The sequence below is a fragment of the Cyanistes caeruleus genome, chromosome 10 (genome assembly GCF_971803275.1).
Source record: "Cyanistes caeruleus chromosome 10, bCyaCae1.hap1.1, whole genome shotgun sequence".
In the NCBI taxonomy this organism is placed as follows: Eukaryota; Metazoa; Chordata; class Aves; order Passeriformes; family Paridae; genus Cyanistes; species Cyanistes caeruleus.
This window is the reverse complement of record NC_141710.1, coordinates 161,802-181,236: the sequence shown is the minus strand read 5'-3', so window position 1 is coordinate 181,236 and position 19,435 is coordinate 161,802. Positions and strand designations below refer to the sequence as shown.

Sequence of the window (19,435 nt, the reverse complement as noted above, 5' to 3'; positions counted from 1 at the left end):
TGACTGTCGTTATATTTGACAGATGAGATTTATTGGTACCCCACCACTCAGGCCCTGCACCCACCCCAGCTTGTGCTGGTGTGGGGTGGGAGCCCAAAGCACCCAGAGAGTGCAACAGCAGGGGAGGGCTCGGGCACCTCGGAGCCTCACCTCCTCACTCCCAGGCTGTTTTACTTTCATCACTCTCCAAATCATCATCATCATCCTCTGTGTATAGTGTGTCCACACCCTCCTCCTCCTCCTCCTTCTCCTCTCGAGCCAGCAGCTTCTTAAAGACCTCATACTCCTCTGGGGTTGAGTAGGCCAGACTGGCCAGGAAGTCTTTCTCTGGGAGCTGAAGGATGTCCTTCAGTTTTGGGTTACTAGTTTGGGTCTGCCCTTTGTGTGGGGTCACGTAGAGCCCCCGGCGCTCCAGGAAGATGTGCCGATTCCGGAGCTCGGCAAAGGGTATTTGGAAGAGCCGAGCCTTCACCATCTCCTTCTGCTGGACCCCCATTCTGAAGTAGGCGTACTGCGGGCAGAACGGGGGGTGTCAGGCACAGCCCCATCCCCGTAGCCGGTTTTAGCAGGAAGGTGGGTCCCGGTCCTCACCTGGAACTGGTGATGAAGGGTGCGCGGCTCCTCCAGCAGGACGGTGGGGCAGGTCCTGAGCACTTCCCGCAGCTGCTCCGCCGTGAAAAGGCAGCGCTCCCGCAGCAGCCGCACCGCCGCCTCCAGCCTCTTCCGGGGCACGTGGAAGAGCTGGGGGCAGCGGCTCACCGCCCGCCGCAGCCGGCCTGCGGGCAGCGGGTCAGCGGCGGAGCTCCGGTGTTCCCCCCGCACCCCCGCTCGCCGCCCTACCTCCGTCCAGCCCCAGGCGCCGCAGCTCCTGGGCGCGCTCCCGGAGTCGCACCGTGGACAGCCGCAACAGCGCCGGGCTCTGCTCCAGCAGGGCCAGGGCGGCCTCGGCGCTCAGTCCGAACAGCAGCAACTGCGCCGCCGCCGTCTCCCGGTGCTCGGGGCCGAGCCGGGGCTGCAGCGCCAGGAGCCGCTGGGCCTGCTCCCGGCTGAAGCCCATGGCCCGCAGCGCCGCCGCTTCCCCGCAGCCGCGAGCAGGACACGGCCCGGAGGCGGCGGGGAGCGCCCGGGCTGCCACCAGCGCCCTCCCGGCGCCGCGCAGCCCCAGCAGCCCCGCCATGACCGCGGTGGGGCCGGGACAGCCCCGCAGGGCCAGCCCCGCTCCGCCCCGGCCCGGCCCCGATCCCGCCCTGGGCAGCGCCGGCGGAGTGAGGGGCGGGGTGGGAGGCCGGGGCTGGAGCGCTCGGGGCACGAACAGCCCCGAACCTTCCGCCCGCAGAGCCCGGCCCCGCCGCTGGAGCTGATAAGGCCGCCGCTCGTCATCCCCGCCGCGGATGCACGCCTGGGCACGGTGCTGCAGAAGGCAGGTGATTCCGATAGCAGAGTCCAAAGCTAATTAGTAATTAAGCCGAATCCTGTTGCTTCTCTGCAGAGCTGCAGCAGCCGGGCAGACTGCTGCTTTTCCCCAGCACTTCCATCCCAGCTGACCTGTACCCCAAAATGTTTCTGTTACCTGTGTCTCGACCAAATTCTCTTTATTGGATCTATTTCTTCTTCCCACTATCTCTGTCTCATCAAAATCGAGGACTGTTTTCCTGAATATAGACAGGATGCTGATATTAAAAAAAAAAAAAGGACACTACCAACCTAGCCATTCCACCCAAATCATGCAATTACAGATCTGGTTTTGAGTCTCCTTTGGAGCACACATACTCCAGAAAACCATCAGACATGTAATCATTCATTTATTCATTCACTTTTCAGAAACAGATATAAACTACATATAAAAAGTAAAACCAGGCAATAAAAATACTTTCTAAGTTACAAACAATTTTAAAAAAACCCATTAAAATCTTTGCCCCACATCTTTGAAACGTGCCCTGGGTAAGAACATTAATAAACTGAGAATATGTGGGTATCAGCAGGTAACCGTCCCATGGGACCTATCCTGCTAACAGAGCTCAGACTTTTCTAAGTCATCCCTAGATGAAGAAGCCTTTAGCCTGAGGTCTGAGCTGGCTCAGCAAAGGCAAACACCTCTTCCCAGGTATAATCTGCCAGGTTCACTGGTTGTCGCAGCCAAGGATCCTGTGCCAGAGTGGCCAGAGTCATGCGCTGCTCTGGAACAGGGTGCAGGAGCCCTGCCATGAGAGCCATGAGACCTGGGCAGAAACAGCAGAAGATGGCTCAGGCAGGTTGGGAATGAGAGATACGGTCTATGTTCAAAGAATGACAAATCTCCCAAACTCTGCTGCCCTGAGCAGCTTTCCAAATCATCACAGAACACATTAGGGAGCATTTTTTCGGTTTTCCTCTTTATTTTGGGTGAAAAAACACTGCTTATACTTTCCCAAGAGATCTGCTCCTTTTGAAAAGCAAATGGGAAGAACTCACCTTCTGACACAGGGCGAGGAGGACTCAGGACAGCTGCCAAGGCCTCCTCCAGCTCACAGAAGGGATTCTCCCCAAGCACCAGAGTGTAAAGGGTGATGCCAAGCGACCACATCTCCAGCTCAGGGCCATGGTACCTGTTCAGAGGTAATTCAAATTGCAAGTATATAGCTATATGCTAAAGAAAGTGCAAAGAAAAAAAGGGCATTGACAGCCCTTGTTTCCAATTTTTATTTTAACATAGGAAGTTTGTGAGAATTCTAAAAAGGTCCTCATGTGTTTGAGGACCTTCATCCTTCTCCAGGAAATAAAACCAACCACAGAACAGCTAACCAGTTTCTGTTGATGAGTATGTGTAACATGCACCCAAACTTCCACATATGTAAGCTGGTGACAAGAACTTACCCCTCCACCTTCTTCATCATCAGCCAAAACTGTGAAGTAAATATTTAACTGGAAGAGCAAAAACATCCTCCCAGCCCTTTCAAAACAAAAGTTATTTGGAAATAACTATTAACCATCTCAATTCCATCTGAGAAAACATGCTAGTTCCTTCACACAGTAAGAGGTGGAACTCCCAGGGTAGCTGGTTGAAGCTGCTTGCTTCACCTTTCATCTCATTCCCAGCAGGAACTTCCTCTCCTCCTTGCATTGCTTTTTCCCCCACTCCTTTAGGAGAAGCTGCCTGAAGGATCCATAGAAACAGCAGTGAAGCAGGAGCAAGATCCATCCAGGCATGTACAATCACAGCAGTACCACCCCTGTGTTGGGGAGGCTTCCTTGTGGAGCAGCTATGAGAGCACCAGCTGCTAGGTACAGAGCTCTTGGAGAGGGAAAGAAGAGGGAAAAGAGCCAAGATTTAGGTAGCACATCCAAAACAGCAGCAAGAAAAGAATCCTTGAGTCCCAAGGAGTACAAAAATCAGTGGGGAGATGAACAAGGGTCAAACTGCAAAAACAGAGGGAAACATGTAGAAAAAAGAATAGAGATCAGAGTGGGAGGATACAAAGCACAGACATGCAAGAAGGTGCTATCAACAGCAATACTTGCTTACTCCACCTCTCTGAAAGAGCAGCTTTTGCTGGAGAAAGCCTGACAACAGATTTAGAAACAACTTAGTACATATTCAAGCTTTTACAACTTGACTTCTGTCACTAGATTGCCCTACTTTGTACGCAAAAACCTTCACAGTGACTTCTGCCACTGCAGTGCCTTAAATCTCGCTGCAGTTTCCTGTGGTTGGTTACTCTAGCAGCGTTCCAATGGCACAGCAGCTTGGCTTCTCTGTTCCAGCCCTGCCCACATGGGGTTTTTTTGGTGTGATGGCATAAAAATGACTTTTCAGAGGGTGACATACGGTTTGCCAGACAGCACTTCTGGTGAGCAGTATTCAATTGTCCCACAGAAGGTATAAAATAATTTCCCAGGTTCCAGGTAGGCAGCCGAACCAAAGTCCACCAACTTAATTGTGAAATCTTCAGCAATGACAATATTTTCATCCTTGATATCTCTGTGAAGGATGTTCCTACAGTGGAGATACCCAACAGCTGATACAAGCTGGAAGAGACAGAAAGAACTAGGTGTTACTACACATAGTCCCTGGAGAGTTGATGTGGCATCATCAACATGATGAGTCACATTTTGGTTTGTTTTGACACTACCTAAACAAGATACACATCCTAACTATGGTAACTGGAAATGGCCCCAGGCCTGCCTGTCATCATTGCTGCAGTGCTCTTGGAAGAGACACTTTAAAGAGCCTTTGATGCTTTCACCTCACAGATATGCAGGAGGAGGGGATGCTGCAGTCAGGATGGGATTGCGAGCATTGGAACTCACTGCTACAATCCTGCAAGATACCCTATTTTTATCCCAGCTTCATTTGGAGGGTCCTTTGGTTTCTCCAGAAGGATATTGGTGTGTTCTTTCCATGCTGCAGGATGACGAAGCATTTAAGAACCAAGTTTGGTATAAATAACATAATCACTCCATTCTTTATCCTGCACGATTCATGCTTTAATGCCATAATTAAGGATAACATGAGAATATCACCTTGGAGACGATCCTGACTCCTACAATGTTTTTAACAAGAAAAGCAGATGGCTGAGGGAGAAAAGTTTCTATTTATAATAGAAATCTGCCTCTGCAGAGAAATGCAGTGCAGATATGAGGGAATAATTCAGCCTTACAAACCCCAGGCTAGGTTAAGGATAGGGCTGATCCATCACAAGGCTGAAGAGACACCTTTGGCTTCCATCTTCCATCAGCACCCCAGCTGAGGGCAGAGGGTGGGCACAGCAAAGGTGTGGGGGGATTACCACAGCAATTCCTGCACAACCTAGAGCAAGGAATTTACTCCAAAACTCTCCAGGGGAAATTACTTGGGACATGCTGCTGTGGTTAGCTCACTAAACAAAGGGCAATTCAGCCCTCAGGCAAGCTCCTGACTCAGAGGAAACTACCCTGAGTTACTTTGTATTATGCCACCTAAAATCCAAGATAATGTCTTGATTTAAAGAACAGAGCCCTTTACTCCTGTAACCAGTCTAAACTAAGCACTGAAGTAAGTGAAAATGTGGCCTTTTGTAGGCTTGGGGCAGCTTCTGTGAGTTTTCCTCCTTCCTCAGAGGAAATGTGACTGCAACATGAATGGTATCTGGGTGACAGGGGCTTCGTGCTGTCCTGTTAACAGCTGAGGGGCCATGGCTCCACAGGAAACCCTCACAGGCAGCAAGGTCCTGGAAATGCTTTGTTGTTCCTAAGTAAACTTTAACAAGGTTTCTGGAGGCAGCATTTCAATCAGCCCTACAGAATGGTGAGGAAATATTGAGCACAACTCCAATTCAGTCCACCAGATGATTAGCCAGTATTAAGTGACACAGAATCCTGGTTCTTACATTAACCAGTTCTCACCTGCATGTAGCAATTCTGCTCTCACCTGTCTGAATATATAACTTGCTAATGGCTCATCCAAGTTGGGCTGATTATCAATAAATGCAAAGAGGTCCAGACCAGATCCATGCTTCTCCATCACCAGTTGGAAGAAGCATTCATTTTCAAATACATCTAGCACCTATAAATAAAAGACCTGTTTAATCATGTGCTTCATCCTCAAAAAAGTACCTTTTTTTTTTTTTTAACAAACACTGCTCTCCTCTTGGAGATTTAATTGGTATATATTATAATCTTTAAAGTCTCATTTCACTGAGCACAAATGTTTCTTGAAAAGAGTACAGAATTAAAATTGCAAGCAGAATTAAATCCAAGAGGAATTCTCTTTCTGAAGAAAAAAAAAACAACAAAAAAATCCCCTCTCCAAAACCAACAACCACAAAACAAAGAGTATAAAACAAGATGTTGCCAGATTATTTGCTGAACTAGTACATGTTCAGATGTGACATCACACTTCCAAGATACGCATCTTATCTTGAAATAGCTTTTTTTCTGTTAAGAATCACATCTTCAGGTCAGTTTGGGGTAAAAGTCTGGAAGCAAGCAACAATCTGCTGTCACACACCCTCCAAAACAAAGCAGGATGAACAGGTTACTTTCTTTCCTGAAAAGACAGATTCGGTACAGGACACTTCATTCCTTTAGAGGAATACCCACACCCAAACTGCATCAACTCTGAGCCACTGTACCTTAATGATACTGGGGTGCTGCAGCTTCTGCAGGATTGCAATTTCTTGAGTGACCCTCCCTAGGTCAGGATCATCTACCCAGCAGTCCTCCAGCACCCTCTCCTTCCAGATGAACTTTACAACAACCTACATAGACAACAGCATTCAGCATCACCTGCCAAAGCATGGCTTTGACTGTCAGGTAAGCTGATTTCCAGGAAATCTGTTAGTGCCTCCTATTACTAAAGGCATGGAAGTAACCCAATGTGAATAACTTATAGTCTATTGAAATGTTTAAATTAATTTAGTCCAAAATGATACACATAAATGAAATATATTTATTGTTGCTCTGAATTCCAAAGGCTTTGACAAGCCAGCTGTCTTATCAACCAGTTACAGCACATGGGTGCAGTGGAGGGAAATGAGCACTTAAGATCCATGCAAGGGAAACACCAGAACTTGCCCTCTCAGCACCCAAAATACTTCTGAAAAAGAGGAGGTGCCATAATCTCAACACATATACTCCCCATTCTTGAGTCATGGCACAATAAAAATTTTGATGTTTGCTATTATCTTTAGTAACAGAAGACTAAAACCTATAGTTCTGTTAAAATTATTGTCTACTTCTTTCAACAGGTTCCATTAGCTGCATTCATTAGTTTATTAACCCATTCTGCACCAGTTGTCTCAGGTAATGTTTATACACAACATCAATGCAAATGTTTTGCTATCCTGTTTCCATTACTACAGATTTCTGTTTAGACAAAGCAAAACCCCAAACTAACAAAAAGAAGCTTTTGACAATGTAATGTTAACAGAATATGAATGCTCTAACCTTTTAGTTTTCATCCTAAATTATTATTGCAATAGAACCACATGAAATACTTTACCTCCTGGTGATCCTTCTTGCTCCTGGCACTCCAGACAAAGCCAAAAGAGCCTTTGCCAATAAGATTGAGAGTGCTGTAATTTTTTGCATATTCTCCTTCACATGCTCTTAATCCTTCAAGATCTTCAGCTCCTCGGGAGTTGTCAAAAAGCGAAGTTGATCTGATGGCCTAAGTACAGATATGCAGGTTACAATAGCAGCAAAAAATGACCAGCCAAAGAATCACATTTATAAAATTAATAAATACTGAAAAAAAATCTACAGACATGCAAGAATAGATAAAAGGAGTAATCTTTGGTTCTGGTAGTGAGAACTGCACTATTTGAGTATCCTGAAGTTTGGAACTGCATTTTTCAGGCTGGAAAGGCAACTAAAGGAAGCCCCACACCAGAAGAGTTACAAAATAGCAACTGAGATTTTGTCCTAATATATTAAAAAGGGGGGAAAAAAGAAACAGCAATATCCTCTCCACCAATTCACATCATTAATTTGTAAAACTTCTTGACTTTAGCTTCAGCTTTACAGTCAAACAAGGAGAGAAACGCTCAATATTCAAATGTAGGATTTCTTACTTCTCCAAGACTTTTAGTAGAAAGATCAGCAACAGACTGGGGAGAGTTTGCTAGGCTGGCAAACAAATGCTGAGTCTTTGCTACAGCTTCCTTTTGGCTCTGTGAAAGCTCTTTCACCACCCAGACACAGAAAAGTACAGTGGGATCCTGCAGTTCTGCACATTTCACCTCGAAGAATATGCCTGTAGAAAGAGGTGAGGAAATTAAAATGGTAGAATGTAGCTGTAGTGTTGAACAAGACCGAGGAGATTTTAGGAGAAAATTCTGAGCTCTTGACAAAAAGTTCCGAATTTGGGGAACACCTGCTCAGTAAAGAATCATCAGAGGGGCTGACAGCAGCACAGCTATTCTAGAGGTACCTAGCAGCTACCTCCAGCAGAGACTTGTCAGTGTCCAATTGTGATTTATTCATTTCACACTATTATTCTAGATTACATATACAAGGCCACTGAATGCAGCTGAAGGAGTGAATAAAATAAATTCCATTATACAATTTTAATGCAATTTACAGTTTTACAGTGGAGTTTGTATTTTCTGTTCAGAAAAAGTTTTCAGGTTCACACTTTTTAATTGTGTTTTGAGAGTATTTCTGACTTCTCAGTGGGGATTAATTTCTTACCAGCTTTGTATTTTATACTACCTCATTTTCTAATACCCTCTGGGTAGACTTAAATACCATTTTTTCTTCTAGATGCTTCTTCCTTCCTCTCCAACTGTGAACTTCTAACCAGAAATGTCTGCATTCTGCAAAAGTGTGGGTGAAAAGGAGCACCCTCATATGAGTTGGGGAAGGAGACAAGGTTTCACTTACTGAAATGTGACCCATCTCTGTGGCAGCAATTCCCGATGTAGCTGCCTTCCAGAATCCCCCAGGTCAAAGGAGCTGCTGGATTTAGCCTGCCTTCTTGTTTCACTGGGGTTGATGTTACTTTGATCTCCATATTTTGCTGCCTGAGGAACTGGCAGTGTTCTTCAGGCCTACGTTTGCTTTTCAGGGGATTTCTGTTGGAGTTGTCCCCCACAGTTTCTGCAAGGAATTCTGGTTCCTCAGGAAATGCTTTGGAGGATTCCTCAGAGTTTTGTAAATGCCTTCTGGTGACTAGCCATCCAGAATCAGCTTCTGTGGCAACACCACTCAGTAGCTGCTTTCCTTGATGAGTGGAAAAGGCATCATTTGTCTCAACTGGCATATTGGAGTCTGCTGCATCAGAGCAACATCCTCCTACAAGAACTGCAGTAACACCTAAAGAATTGTCTGAGTTCCCCTTGACAGTTGAGTTCCCCTTGGTATTCAGTCCCAGTACCTCAAGACCAGAGCAAATACAGTTCCATTCATATTTTTTCACATCTTCAGAGGTTCTGGCAGTTCCTGATGCAGAAGCACTGCAGCCTGTTTCATTTCCTGAGCAAACATCACAGAGATTATTTCTTTCACATGCAAAGAAGGTCGAAGGACCATTTAGCAGACAGTTGCCAACAACAATGTGCTCGAGGCTGGAATGTTTTGCATCACACATCGAGTTTGTTTCTGACACCTGCCCTGGAACCACATGGCTTTTAAAGTCTTGTCTGCAGCTCAGTGCTGTCCCAGGCCATGGCTCATCCATTGTTGGTGTTCCAGGTGAATTACAAGTAACTTCAGAAGGCTTCACTGGGTCACAGGATGATGCGTTCAGATTGTCTTCTAGTCTGGAACAAACAGGCAACCTGGCAATAGTTACTGCAGGGGATACTGCACTATGACTGCTTTTCTCTGGAATCTCCAAGTTCTGACCTAAATCCCACTGTCCTGAGTAAGATGATGTGAGAGAGCCTTGCAGAGAACATCTTTTGAGAATTATTTGATCCTGAAGTTTCCACTGTTCTATACTGTGCCACTGCTCTGATTGTGTCAAGCCAGCTCTTGGGATAAGGCTCTCTGGTGGGCTGGGAGCCCATCTGTAGCAAGGCTGTCCTCAGTACAAATACTCAAGGTTATCAGTGACATCATGATTACAAAATAAGAAAACCATCCTACTGTATAATACCCATTTAAATATGGTCACTATTTAAAACCTGGACCAATAGTTTTATTTCAAGTTTAAAAGCAAAAGGCAGAAAGCTGTTCGCACAGGTATCCAAAATCCCGGCAAATTTACCAAAGAACAGCAAGTACACTCAAATGGCACTTTTTCCCTATGGATAATTTCCTTCTCTAGCTTAATTTCTAAATATAGATCATAAACCATTTACCAGCAGAAAAAAGCACCATGGAAGGTGTTTTGCCAGTTGATGGGGGGGATGGGGTGGGCACAGACACCAATGGAAAGAATGATCTTATTTTACTATTAATATTGAGGCAACACAGAAGTAAAGGGATACATCTGATAAAACAATAAGCTTATTACTCACTCAGCTTCAGCAGTAAGCAAAAATAAGCAAAATAATAATAATAATAAAAAAAATCATTATTTGATGGTGAAATCTCCAAGTTCACCCAAAAAAAGGGGGCCAGCTTTAGAGACCCAAATAAAACAGTCCAAATAACTTGTTCACCTTTTTGTGCAGAAAACATCTGGTACTAATGGCCCGCTTCCCAACCAGTCAGGGCCAGGGCTGGGAGGGTTTTGTGTAAAATATTCTACTAACAAGCCTCTAGGGATATCTGTTGGGACAATTTCTTAACATATCTTACACAAAGTTATACAAATGTCTCTACAACAGTAGGTTTGGCATTAAGAGCAACTAATATAAATGTTTTGATCATCTATTTTTATCTAAAGAACCTTGATGGTATTAATAGCATCATGCTCAAGATTCATCTTGCAAGGCAAGATTTGGTGCTTAGGCCTGCTGTTCAGGCCTTAGTATATCATAAGGATGCTTCCAGTCCTGAAAACAAGTTCCCTCGTCTGGAACAGGAAATGGATGTCTCCATCCATCAGGGTTTACTGAAGCCCATGGCACAAGGTATTTTGCAAAGATTTCTATTAATAAAAATGCAGCATAGAAAAACAATGAAGCACAGCACTTACAATCCTTACTTACTTAGAAGTATGATACGAGAGATGTAAACCAGAGCACAACAAATGACACTATCAGCTGCTTTAAAAAGCAGCAAGAGCTGTGCTGTCATAGTCTATACGGTCCCCTTTAAGGCTGGAATTTCTGTAACTTTACAATGGCAGGTTGTGCAGATATAAATAAAAATCTAAGGCAGGGACAGCTCAGCTTGTCTTGCAAACAGCACTCAGATTCTAAAGACAGCAAAGCATGGAAGGCCCTTGCTACACCTTCCCTTATCAAACAGGTGAAAAAATCAGCTTTTGCTGGTGACTGCCATCACAACTCTTCATTTTTCCAGGTGAAAATGCAGTCTGTGAAATGCCTACCTATTAGTGGGGGTGGATGCCGCTTCAGGAGGTGAGGGAGGAGAAAAGAAACTGGTCCCATTTGTTTGTTTATTCTCATCATGTATTAATTTGTCATCTTTGTGTTGTTGCTCCAGTTTCTGCTCTTCATCTCTTGACAGAAGGGGCGCTAAAGATGGAGCCAAGAAGCTGCTCTCTGTACCAAATAGGAAACAAAACCACACCAATTTAAACTTTTATGTTTAGGCTTCAGAGGCTACAGTGATTACAAATAAGCTTGGAAATGCCTTGGTCTGTCTTTTTCCCAAGGAATTTAGTAGAAAAGGCTTGACTGAGGCAAAACAGTCAAAATACAAGCATTCCACTCTACTTTGAGAAATCACCACATGAAGGAATCTATATGTTTTTGGGCTGCCAAAATTTGCTTTTCTAGCAAAGCTCTTGGGTAGATATTGGTATCATGCCTTAGCTACTTGAATTGAAGTTCAGAGGCCTAAAAAAATGCCAATAATGTAAAAATACTGAAATTAAAATGATCATACAGCATTAAAAAAAAAAAACCAAAAAAACAAACTCAAACCACACATATACAGCCCATTCCAAACCCATATAATGAAAAGGTTTGGACTGGATTTATGTAACTCACTGAAGCTGTAAGATAAAAAGCGTCTAAACATGTTTGAAAGGAGATGAAGTTCTTTCTTTCCCAGTGACAACAAATCAGAAGAAAAACATGAGTTTGGAAGATGAAGTAAACCTAGTAGTATTGTTGCAGAAGGTAATGAGTGAACAAATCTAGATGTGAATCTAGAACAATCCTTTAATTAGTAATGTCTGAGTGCCAACAATGCTTCCTCACTGAAGAACTGAACTACTCCTAGATTAAGGGAATCATTTCATCAAAGAATTACCTAAGAAATTGTACACTGTCACTAACTCTTCTTTGTTCCAGTGGGGTTCACTGGTTTCAGCACCATTCAGATGTGCATATCTAAGCAAGGAGAAAAAGAAAATAGGGGGGAAAAGAAGACAAAACCTGTCTAAAATGTGATACAGATGAAAGCATTAACTGGCTGGTGTTCTCTGTGCTGGGCAGAGCTAGCTGGAAAAGACAGATATGGAAACATGAGACTTCTTTGCTTCTGTTTATTGGTGCTGTGTTCAGAGAAGTAAATTTTTGATAAATTCTGATGCAAATTGCATCAGAGGAATATGTGATGCCTCTCTGATTGAAATACAGCAACCATAACACTGAATATTAGGCAGCAGCACAAGCCAAATCATAATATTATATTTTCCCCTTAAAATATTAATCCTAAGTAGCTACAGCTCTGCTGCAATACTGTCACAAAAGCTATATTTTACACATTTTAAAATACCACAGAGTCATAGCAGGGGAGGGAGAGAAAGTGCTTGTTAAGTACAAAGCATTTTCTATTCTCACTGTAATTTCCAAATTGGATATTCAGTTTTATCTTCTTGGCAACAAAGAGAGAAGCTCAGTCTTAGGTGAACAGTTCTCTTTACCTGAGGTTATAGTGGAAACCTGATTTAAAAACTGCATGGAGGGGCACTGCTTTTATGAAGAATGTTCTCATGTTTGCAGGTGAACCTCTTGTCTCTGCTCGTTTCCCCTTGGTTACAGCAGCCAGAGCCAGATGTATGGCAGGCACTGACACCAGGCACTCACCTTCCGTCCCCATGAAATCACCCAGAGGAGGTAAAGGCACAGAACAGCCACTGCTTCTTTCCATGTTGTTATAGAAACCAGGGATCAGGAATGTAATGTTCTAAAACAAAGAATGAAACCTTATAAAGCTAAGCCAACTCTTACAGGATCAGGGCAAATGCTGACAATCCATGTCTGTGGACCTGATTCTCATGGACAGCCAGGCAAAGTGTTCCACGTGACCAGTGCAGAACACAGAACTGTGCTTTGGGCTACTTGAAATCCATAGCAGCTCCTCAGCACTGCAGGTCTCAGCAATTCCAGCACAGGAATTTGCATGTCATCCCACACCTCACTCACTGAACATGTGAAACACAGGGGTTTTGTGATGGCAAGGAGTGTAAAACAGCTTCACAATTCCAGTGGATATGCTGCCACATGTATCAGTCTTCTGGGAGGTATGAACTTACCTTTCCCAGAAGATCTTTCTTCTCATAGCCAAAGAGCATTAAAGCAAGACTATCCACGATGCCACAGATGATTCCACCTGACTGGACAGTGATAAGACCACTGATGGTGGAGAAAACCACAACTGTAGCAGAGTACTGATAGCCTGGGAGGGAGCCTTCTGTCTGTGGAATCTCATCTTTCTGTACTGCTGCTTGATCCTCCTCCAGGTGGCTGACTTCCAGCTTTAAACTGAGAGGAAACATGGTGCCCTCTCTGGATCTGCCTGCAGCTCGCTGGATCCTGAGGTTCTAAATGAAAGCAAAAAAACCCAACTGAAAAAAAAACTCAAAGAGAAAACCTCTAACTAACCAAATGTTTTGGGTTTATTGCATTAAAATTACACATTTATTGCATTTAAATTACACAGGAAAGAAGGAGCAGGAAAAGAAAAGGAACCGATCTTGTGAATATCAAAATGAACAACACCTGTTTTTCTAAGGATTTGGAATCCAAATAAATAACTAACTAAATAAATATCCTGGAGATGAAGACCAGTCTATGAAGCAGCTTTTCAACAAATTAGGTATTCATAAGCAGGCCTCCTTCAACTCCCTATCTGCCCACTTTCATGGCATTTGCAAGACCTGGGTATTCTTTCACTCCTCAGACAGACATGATTGAAATGGGCTAAAGAATTCAAAGGAATCTTAAAGAGCTTACAGAAAGAGCACAGTGTCTTACAAAGCTAGGATTGGAGAAAACTGTCTTTCACCAGGACAGATTCCAGTAAGAGGTCAGGGCATGGTCTCATCCCTAGTTAGGAACTCTTCAGATAGCAGCTCCACAAAAAGGCAGCCCTTTTCCAGGGGCATCAGGCTTCTCTCTTAAAAGGCTTTCTTCTGTTATGCAAGGAGGGAAAACAGCATGCACTCCAAATGGGAAGGCTATAGAAGAATGAAGTTGGTGCTCATACTGTACCTTTGGGATTTTTTTTCCTAGAGGAGGGATCTGCACAGAAGGAATCAGGTCCTTTATGTGGAGTCCAACTACTGCTTCCAATGTTGGGTAGCCATGGAGATGCGCATAAAGGAGGTCACATGATGTAATTTTTCCCTGGGGAGGATTTACAGGACTGATAAAATTTTATCTCAATTGTCACTCGATGTTTTGACAATGGCTTCTGCAGTTATCTAAGCAACGGCAGGAAATTTCATTCTGCAGTCCTTTGGTGGACATAACTCACTCAGTAAAAGCAGACACAGCATAAAACAATATTGCCATATCACTGTGCAGGGAGCCTGCCCTTTGCCCAGGAGAGGCAGTGGTGTCCAGCGCTCCACACAACTGTTCCTCAGCCAGATGATCCCTTCACAAGGGCATCCATACCCCAAAGTACCAACCCCCTACCAAAACAACACTGTTCAAGGATAAGCTGTCCCCTGAGGAGAGAGAGTATATTTCTGTGTGGGTTGTCAAACAGGTCAAGGAGATCCACTCCTGCATGCACAGCCCTGGTTTCAGGCCCTGCTATGGACATACTCCATGTTCACAAACAGCAACCTGTGCCTGCTCCCTTTCAGACACCTTCCACTCACACACAAACTCTCACAAACTGCAATCTTGTTTGATTGTTAGGAAAACACTTACATCAACCGTGAAGGAAACACAAGCTGAAAGTCTTTCCACTGGTTCCAGCACAACCACACAACGCTGGGTGTCCTTGCTTCTTATCTGCCTCAACCAGACTGAGACAGGGATCTTCTCATTGAGGTGGCCAACAACATCCACCTTCCCACCAGATTCAGAAATGGAGACGTGACTTACTAAGACTTAGAATGAATGCTTACTTAGAACATATTTCAAACAGAAGTAAGATACTGAGCCAAGATACCTCCTTATCATTATTAGAAAAACTCAATTTATTGACTACTTACTAGTATTTTATGGCAACAAACAGTTTTAATGCAGAGATCAAAATGTCTGAAAATAATACACAAAATGTTGTTACTTTGGTATTGTCTCTCCCCACCTCAGGAAGTCTAAAGGCATAAAGATTTCAGAATAATAAATACAATACTCTAACGCCTTGCATTTAGTGTAAAATGCCTCTCAGAGATGTCTTATTTAAGGGATATCCCATGGGGCTAAATGAACATTCCCCATTAGTAACACAGTCCTTACTTTCAGCTGCAAAACCAGCAATTTAATTTCTTATGGGAGGAGATTTTTCTCAAATCAGAAAATGTTTATTTATCTTATAGCCTGGAAGGCTCATCCCAAGCCTTTTATGATTTTTATGATCTTGACAGAATGGGTTTATGACTTACACAGTGACTCCTATAAAGTATTTGGAACAGCTTAGAATAAGTGCCTCTGTCAGACATTTAATTTTAATCTCGGGTTTCACTGAATCAAACTTAGATCTTTGTCCCCACCCCATATCCAGCTGAGGATTCAGGAAGATAAGGCTCTGAGATACTGACAATTTCAGTTCAAAAATAGCACCAGAAAGAATATGAACTCATTCTCCAAGGGTTCTCTAGTGACAACTCACAACAGCAGCAAAAGAAAATAATGTGGAGATTTTCTCATGCAGTTCTCTTATAAATAACCCCATTCTAGGCAAAATATCAATTCCACTCTTTTGCACTAACTATGGTGTTTTGGCACAGACATTTCACAGTATTTCAATGTCTTCAACCTTTATAATATGCACAATCCAAATTAAGATAATTTATAATATATTTTTAAGGACCAGACAATTGGATATTTCCACAATAGACTTTTTCCATGTTAAGCAAATTTTTTAAAATCTAATATCCTTTAAGCTCTGATTTGGTCAAGTCACAGTGACTACAGTGTATTGACAGCTGCAAGGTTCTCGTGGGTGTCCCCTTAAATCATCTTCTGCCCTTTGAATTCCCACATCTGTAAACTTTTAAACCAAACAGTCCTGCAAATGACATAACTGCCAAATGACCAAGGAGATTAATATATCAGGAAATGATATAGAAAATGTAAAAAAAAAATCCCAAACCAAAGCCTAGAGAACTACTTTATGTGGTGGAGAATATTTCCTTGAACATTTCACATACCACAGTTCCTGAAACCACTGTTGAACATTCAGAAGTTTCTAGGTACTCCTCACCCACTGCTTCCCATGCCTCTTGATCAGATTTGGATATCAAGTGGGACAGCTTTTGACCAATGAGTTCCTGACTACTGCACCCAAGCAACTTGCAAGCTCGGTCATTGGCCACTAGGATCTAGAAAAGAACAGAAAAAAAAAAAAAACCTGAACAAAGAATAAAAGCTGTACGTTTTTTTGAGACCTCATCATCTCCTCAGGTTGTTGCTTTAATGTCTTATCTCTTTCTCTTGGTGGAAACAAAATGTTTTTTTGCAATTCTGAGTTCATTATAGACTTTCATTCTAGGACATCCCTTGCCCACATATCTTTTTGGTTAAGAGGTTTTGAAATGTTGCTTTCCTTTTAGGTTTCCTGCTTTCTTTTAACTGTAAACAGTGACATCCATGGAGGCAAAGCTACAAAGTTGTATTTTACAAGCAGAACCCAGGCAAGCCACAAAATTGCATCCAAACTCAAAGGTGTGCAGTGATCACACCAGTCAATGGCACACTGGAACCTGTGCAACGGAGCAAGTCAGGACTCAGTGTCTTTAAATTGTCAGATCAAGCTAAAAAAATGGCACAGCTCTTTAAAGTTTTCAGGACCCAATTCTAGATTCTTCTCAGGTCAGGAAGAGAGAAATTCTTTCCCTCCCAAAGTAAATGGGAAGTTCACTGGAGTAGATTAACAAATCTTGTGCCACCACAAACACATTTCAGGGTTAGTACTTTACAGAGAGAAGGCCTGAAGCACATTCTGCTCTTTCTTTCTTCCCTTATGTCACTTCACAGCTGCATTCTCATAGAACCACTGAATCACAGAATGGTTTGGGTTGGACAGGACCTTAAAGACTATCCACTTCCACCCCCCTGCTATGGGCAGGGACACCTTCCTCTAGCCCTGGTTGTTCCCAGCCTTATCCAACCCAGCCTCGAACATTTCCAGGAATGGGGAGTCCACAACCTCCCTGACCTCCTTGAAAAAAGACTCAATACATCCTTGCTTCTGCTATTATTCTGTGTATTTTGCTAACTGCAACCTGCAATGGAAATAAACTCAGTCTTAAGAAGATTACTGAGCTGGAGCAGACTACAAAATGCCTTCATGACACTCTAATTACCCTGCAGATACACAAGAGAAGAACAGTCATTTTAGCCTGCTATCACACAACCTGCACCAGTTATGGGGAGCTTAGTGCTGCAGGTTCTGCTGCAAATACCTCTGTTGTGCTGGCATCCACGGTGAAGATGGCTTGGTTTGGGTTGCGTGCAGCAGCTGGGAGGTGCTGGCTGGATTCCTCCACAGCTGGGATGTGTAAAAAGGAGCAAGAAGCAGAACTTCCAATGGAAGCAGAAAGAGAGGCAGAATCCCACCGAGCCCGTGAGTTATCAGTTTTGCTGGTACAAATGCTACGAGCTGTCAGAGAAGACAAACAGTAAGAGCTCCACTTCTCCCCTGTGAAAAGATAAAGGTCAGCAATGTTGCTGCAACAACAATGTCAGAGGAATTAATTAAAGAAAAAAAAAAAGCTGTCAACTGAAGCAACTGTCAAGTAATCACAAAATACATACTTCTAGATTTTTAAAGAAACTACAAGAAAATAAAATCAATTAAACTAAAGAAAACATAAACTTATCTTTCTGAATATGGAACACATAAACTTAGTCCACACAACTTGCCAACATTCATAAGTTTTAACCAGAGCAGTGAACTTCTATTTTTCACTTAGCAGTATTTAAAATGGTTTGAAATATCTCAAATTAAAAATGAAACAGTCATTAAATAATTGCAGTAAGAGCTCAAGCCCTTATTAAAAATTGCATTAGTTGGAAGCCACTTAATTAACTGTTCACACTATACGACATTGAAATATCTGTGCCCACACCAATGTTTTAGGCTGCCAAGTGCCAAGTGATTGTACTACAATTTTCAAAGGTTTTGTGAGCTTTTTTATACTATTTTTTATAGGGAAAATAGTAATATTTTCCCTATAAGCTCTCCCAGCCTGCAGTAATCCATGGCTCAGGTGTTTAGTGAGTAAGTCCATCTGGCAGATACTTATTGCTGTCACTTCTGCCTTGAGGAAGGGGAAGATCTGAAACCGCCTGAAGGCTTCATGGGAACTCAGTCTCACAACAGTGTGCTCACCAGGCATCGATGCTCCAAGCTGACAGAGCCCAGAGAGACGACTTCTCCTGCTTTTGTTGCCACAGGATAAGGATCTGCTTAGCGTATCAGAGTCATTCAAATGACTAAGGACTAAGCCTCCTGATGAAGAGAGAAGGGAGGCCCCTTCAGAGTGGCTGTAAGCCTCAGCTGCCATGATCACACTCTGGTCACCATCTGCAACAGAAACAAAGGACACCGGCTCAGGCCCACAGCAGGGACTGACGCTGGCAGGTAAGGATGCATTCCAACCCAATCCACAACACCGCAAGTGACGGCAAAACGCTCACTGTCGAGCGTTTGTTTGGTCTGTGTGGTTATTACCCACAGGTGACTGCTGACTTAGCATGCCTCTATGGACTATTCACTGAAAAGTTGGATTCGAGGATCCTTCTTGGTCCCTTCCAACTCTGACGATTCTGCAGGATGCGTGTGACCGTCGCCACCACATTTATTTCTGTCAGAGCTGCTGAGCACCCAGCCAGCACCCTCTCCCCCTTTCTGCTGGTTTTGAAACCAAAAGCTTTGGGTAATTTGGAAAGTGCAGTTCTGAATCAGCAAGGGTATCGCGGCCCCCCCTCCCACCCCGGGTTCCGCCCGGACGCCCTCGGCCAGCGGCCCCCACCGGGACGGTGCAGTCCGATCCCGACTCCTGAGGGCGGCCCAGAGGGAAAGGCAGGCGGGACTCAGCACAGCCGCGGCATCCAGTGAGCAAAGGCGACGTGAGAGCGGTGCCGAGAGGAGCAAATGGGAGCCCAGCGCGGGAGGAGGAAAAAAAGCCCGAGGGGCCCAGGCGTTCGTCGCTCCCGCCGGCCTCCCCTCGCCCGCCGCCGCCACACGCGGTACCCCGCGCTCCGCGAGGCAACGCGGCCCACCTGCTCCGGGCGCGGAAAGCTGCAGGTAGAAGGCCCTTGCGCAGGGCAATAGCTATTCCTCTCAAGGGTTTGTAGGCGGAAGACCAGGCTGAAAGCAGGCGACGGTGGAGGAGGAGTAAGTCCCAACCACCTCCCAGCCCTCCTGCAGAGAACTACAACTCCCAGGAGGCCGCGGGGCGCAGCCGGTGCGCGTGCGCGCAGGGGGGCAGCAGGAGGGGCGTTTCTGCGCCTCCTGGGCGCGCCACCTGCGGGCGATTGTCGGCAGC

At 44.3% G+C, this 19,435-nt stretch overlaps 2 protein-coding genes across 14 annotated transcripts; both read right to left on the bottom strand.

The window, feature by feature from the left end:
* Positions 1 to 9: 9 nt before the first annotated feature.
* MTERF4 (mitochondrial transcription termination factor 4) lies at positions 10 to 1,200 on the bottom strand. Its single transcript, XM_086844634.1, has 3 exons — positions 841 to 1,200; positions 592 to 776; positions 10 to 511 (listed from the first exon to the last, which is right to left on the bottom strand). Exons 1-3 carry the CDS (start codon positions 1,175 to 1,177, stop codon positions 155 to 157), a joined length of 879 nt encoding a protein of 292 aa, XP_086700760.1. The 5' UTR covers positions 1,178 to 1,200; the 3' UTR covers positions 10 to 154.
* A 189-nt stretch (positions 1,201 to 1,389) lies between these two features.
* Positions 1,390 to 19,426, bottom strand: PASK (PAS domain containing serine/threonine kinase). Of its 13 annotated transcripts, XM_086844617.1 has the most exons (18): positions 19,170 to 19,422; positions 18,277 to 18,471; positions 17,348 to 17,583; positions 16,094 to 16,264; positions 14,646 to 14,786; positions 13,977 to 14,111; positions 13,019 to 13,306; positions 12,570 to 12,669; positions 10,901 to 11,075; positions 8,341 to 9,236; positions 7,530 to 7,711; positions 6,959 to 7,126; positions 6,090 to 6,215; positions 5,387 to 5,521; positions 3,806 to 4,005; positions 2,452 to 2,585; positions 1,571 to 1,652; positions 1,390 to 1,449 (listed from the first exon to the last, which is right to left on the bottom strand). In XM_086844617.1, exons 2-17 carry the CDS (start codon positions 18,449 to 18,451, stop codon positions 1,618 to 1,620), a joined length of 3,297 nt encoding a protein of 1,098 aa, XP_086700743.1. In that variant the 5' UTR covers positions 18,452 to 18,471; positions 19,170 to 19,422; the 3' UTR covers positions 1,390 to 1,449; positions 1,571 to 1,617. The 13 variants fall into 13 exon arrangements, 9 of the variants coding, with proteins under 9 accessions (XP_086700743.1, XP_086700747.1, XP_086700748.1 ...); XM_086844621.1 differs by lacking the exon at positions 1,390 to 1,449 and having other exon boundaries at positions 1,576 to 1,652; positions 8,341 to 9,218; XM_086844622.1 differs by lacking the exon at positions 1,390 to 1,449 and having other exon boundaries at positions 1,576 to 1,652; positions 8,341 to 9,218; positions 17,348 to 17,544; positions 19,170 to 19,410.
* Between the last annotated feature and the right edge of the window lie 9 nt (positions 19,427 to 19,435).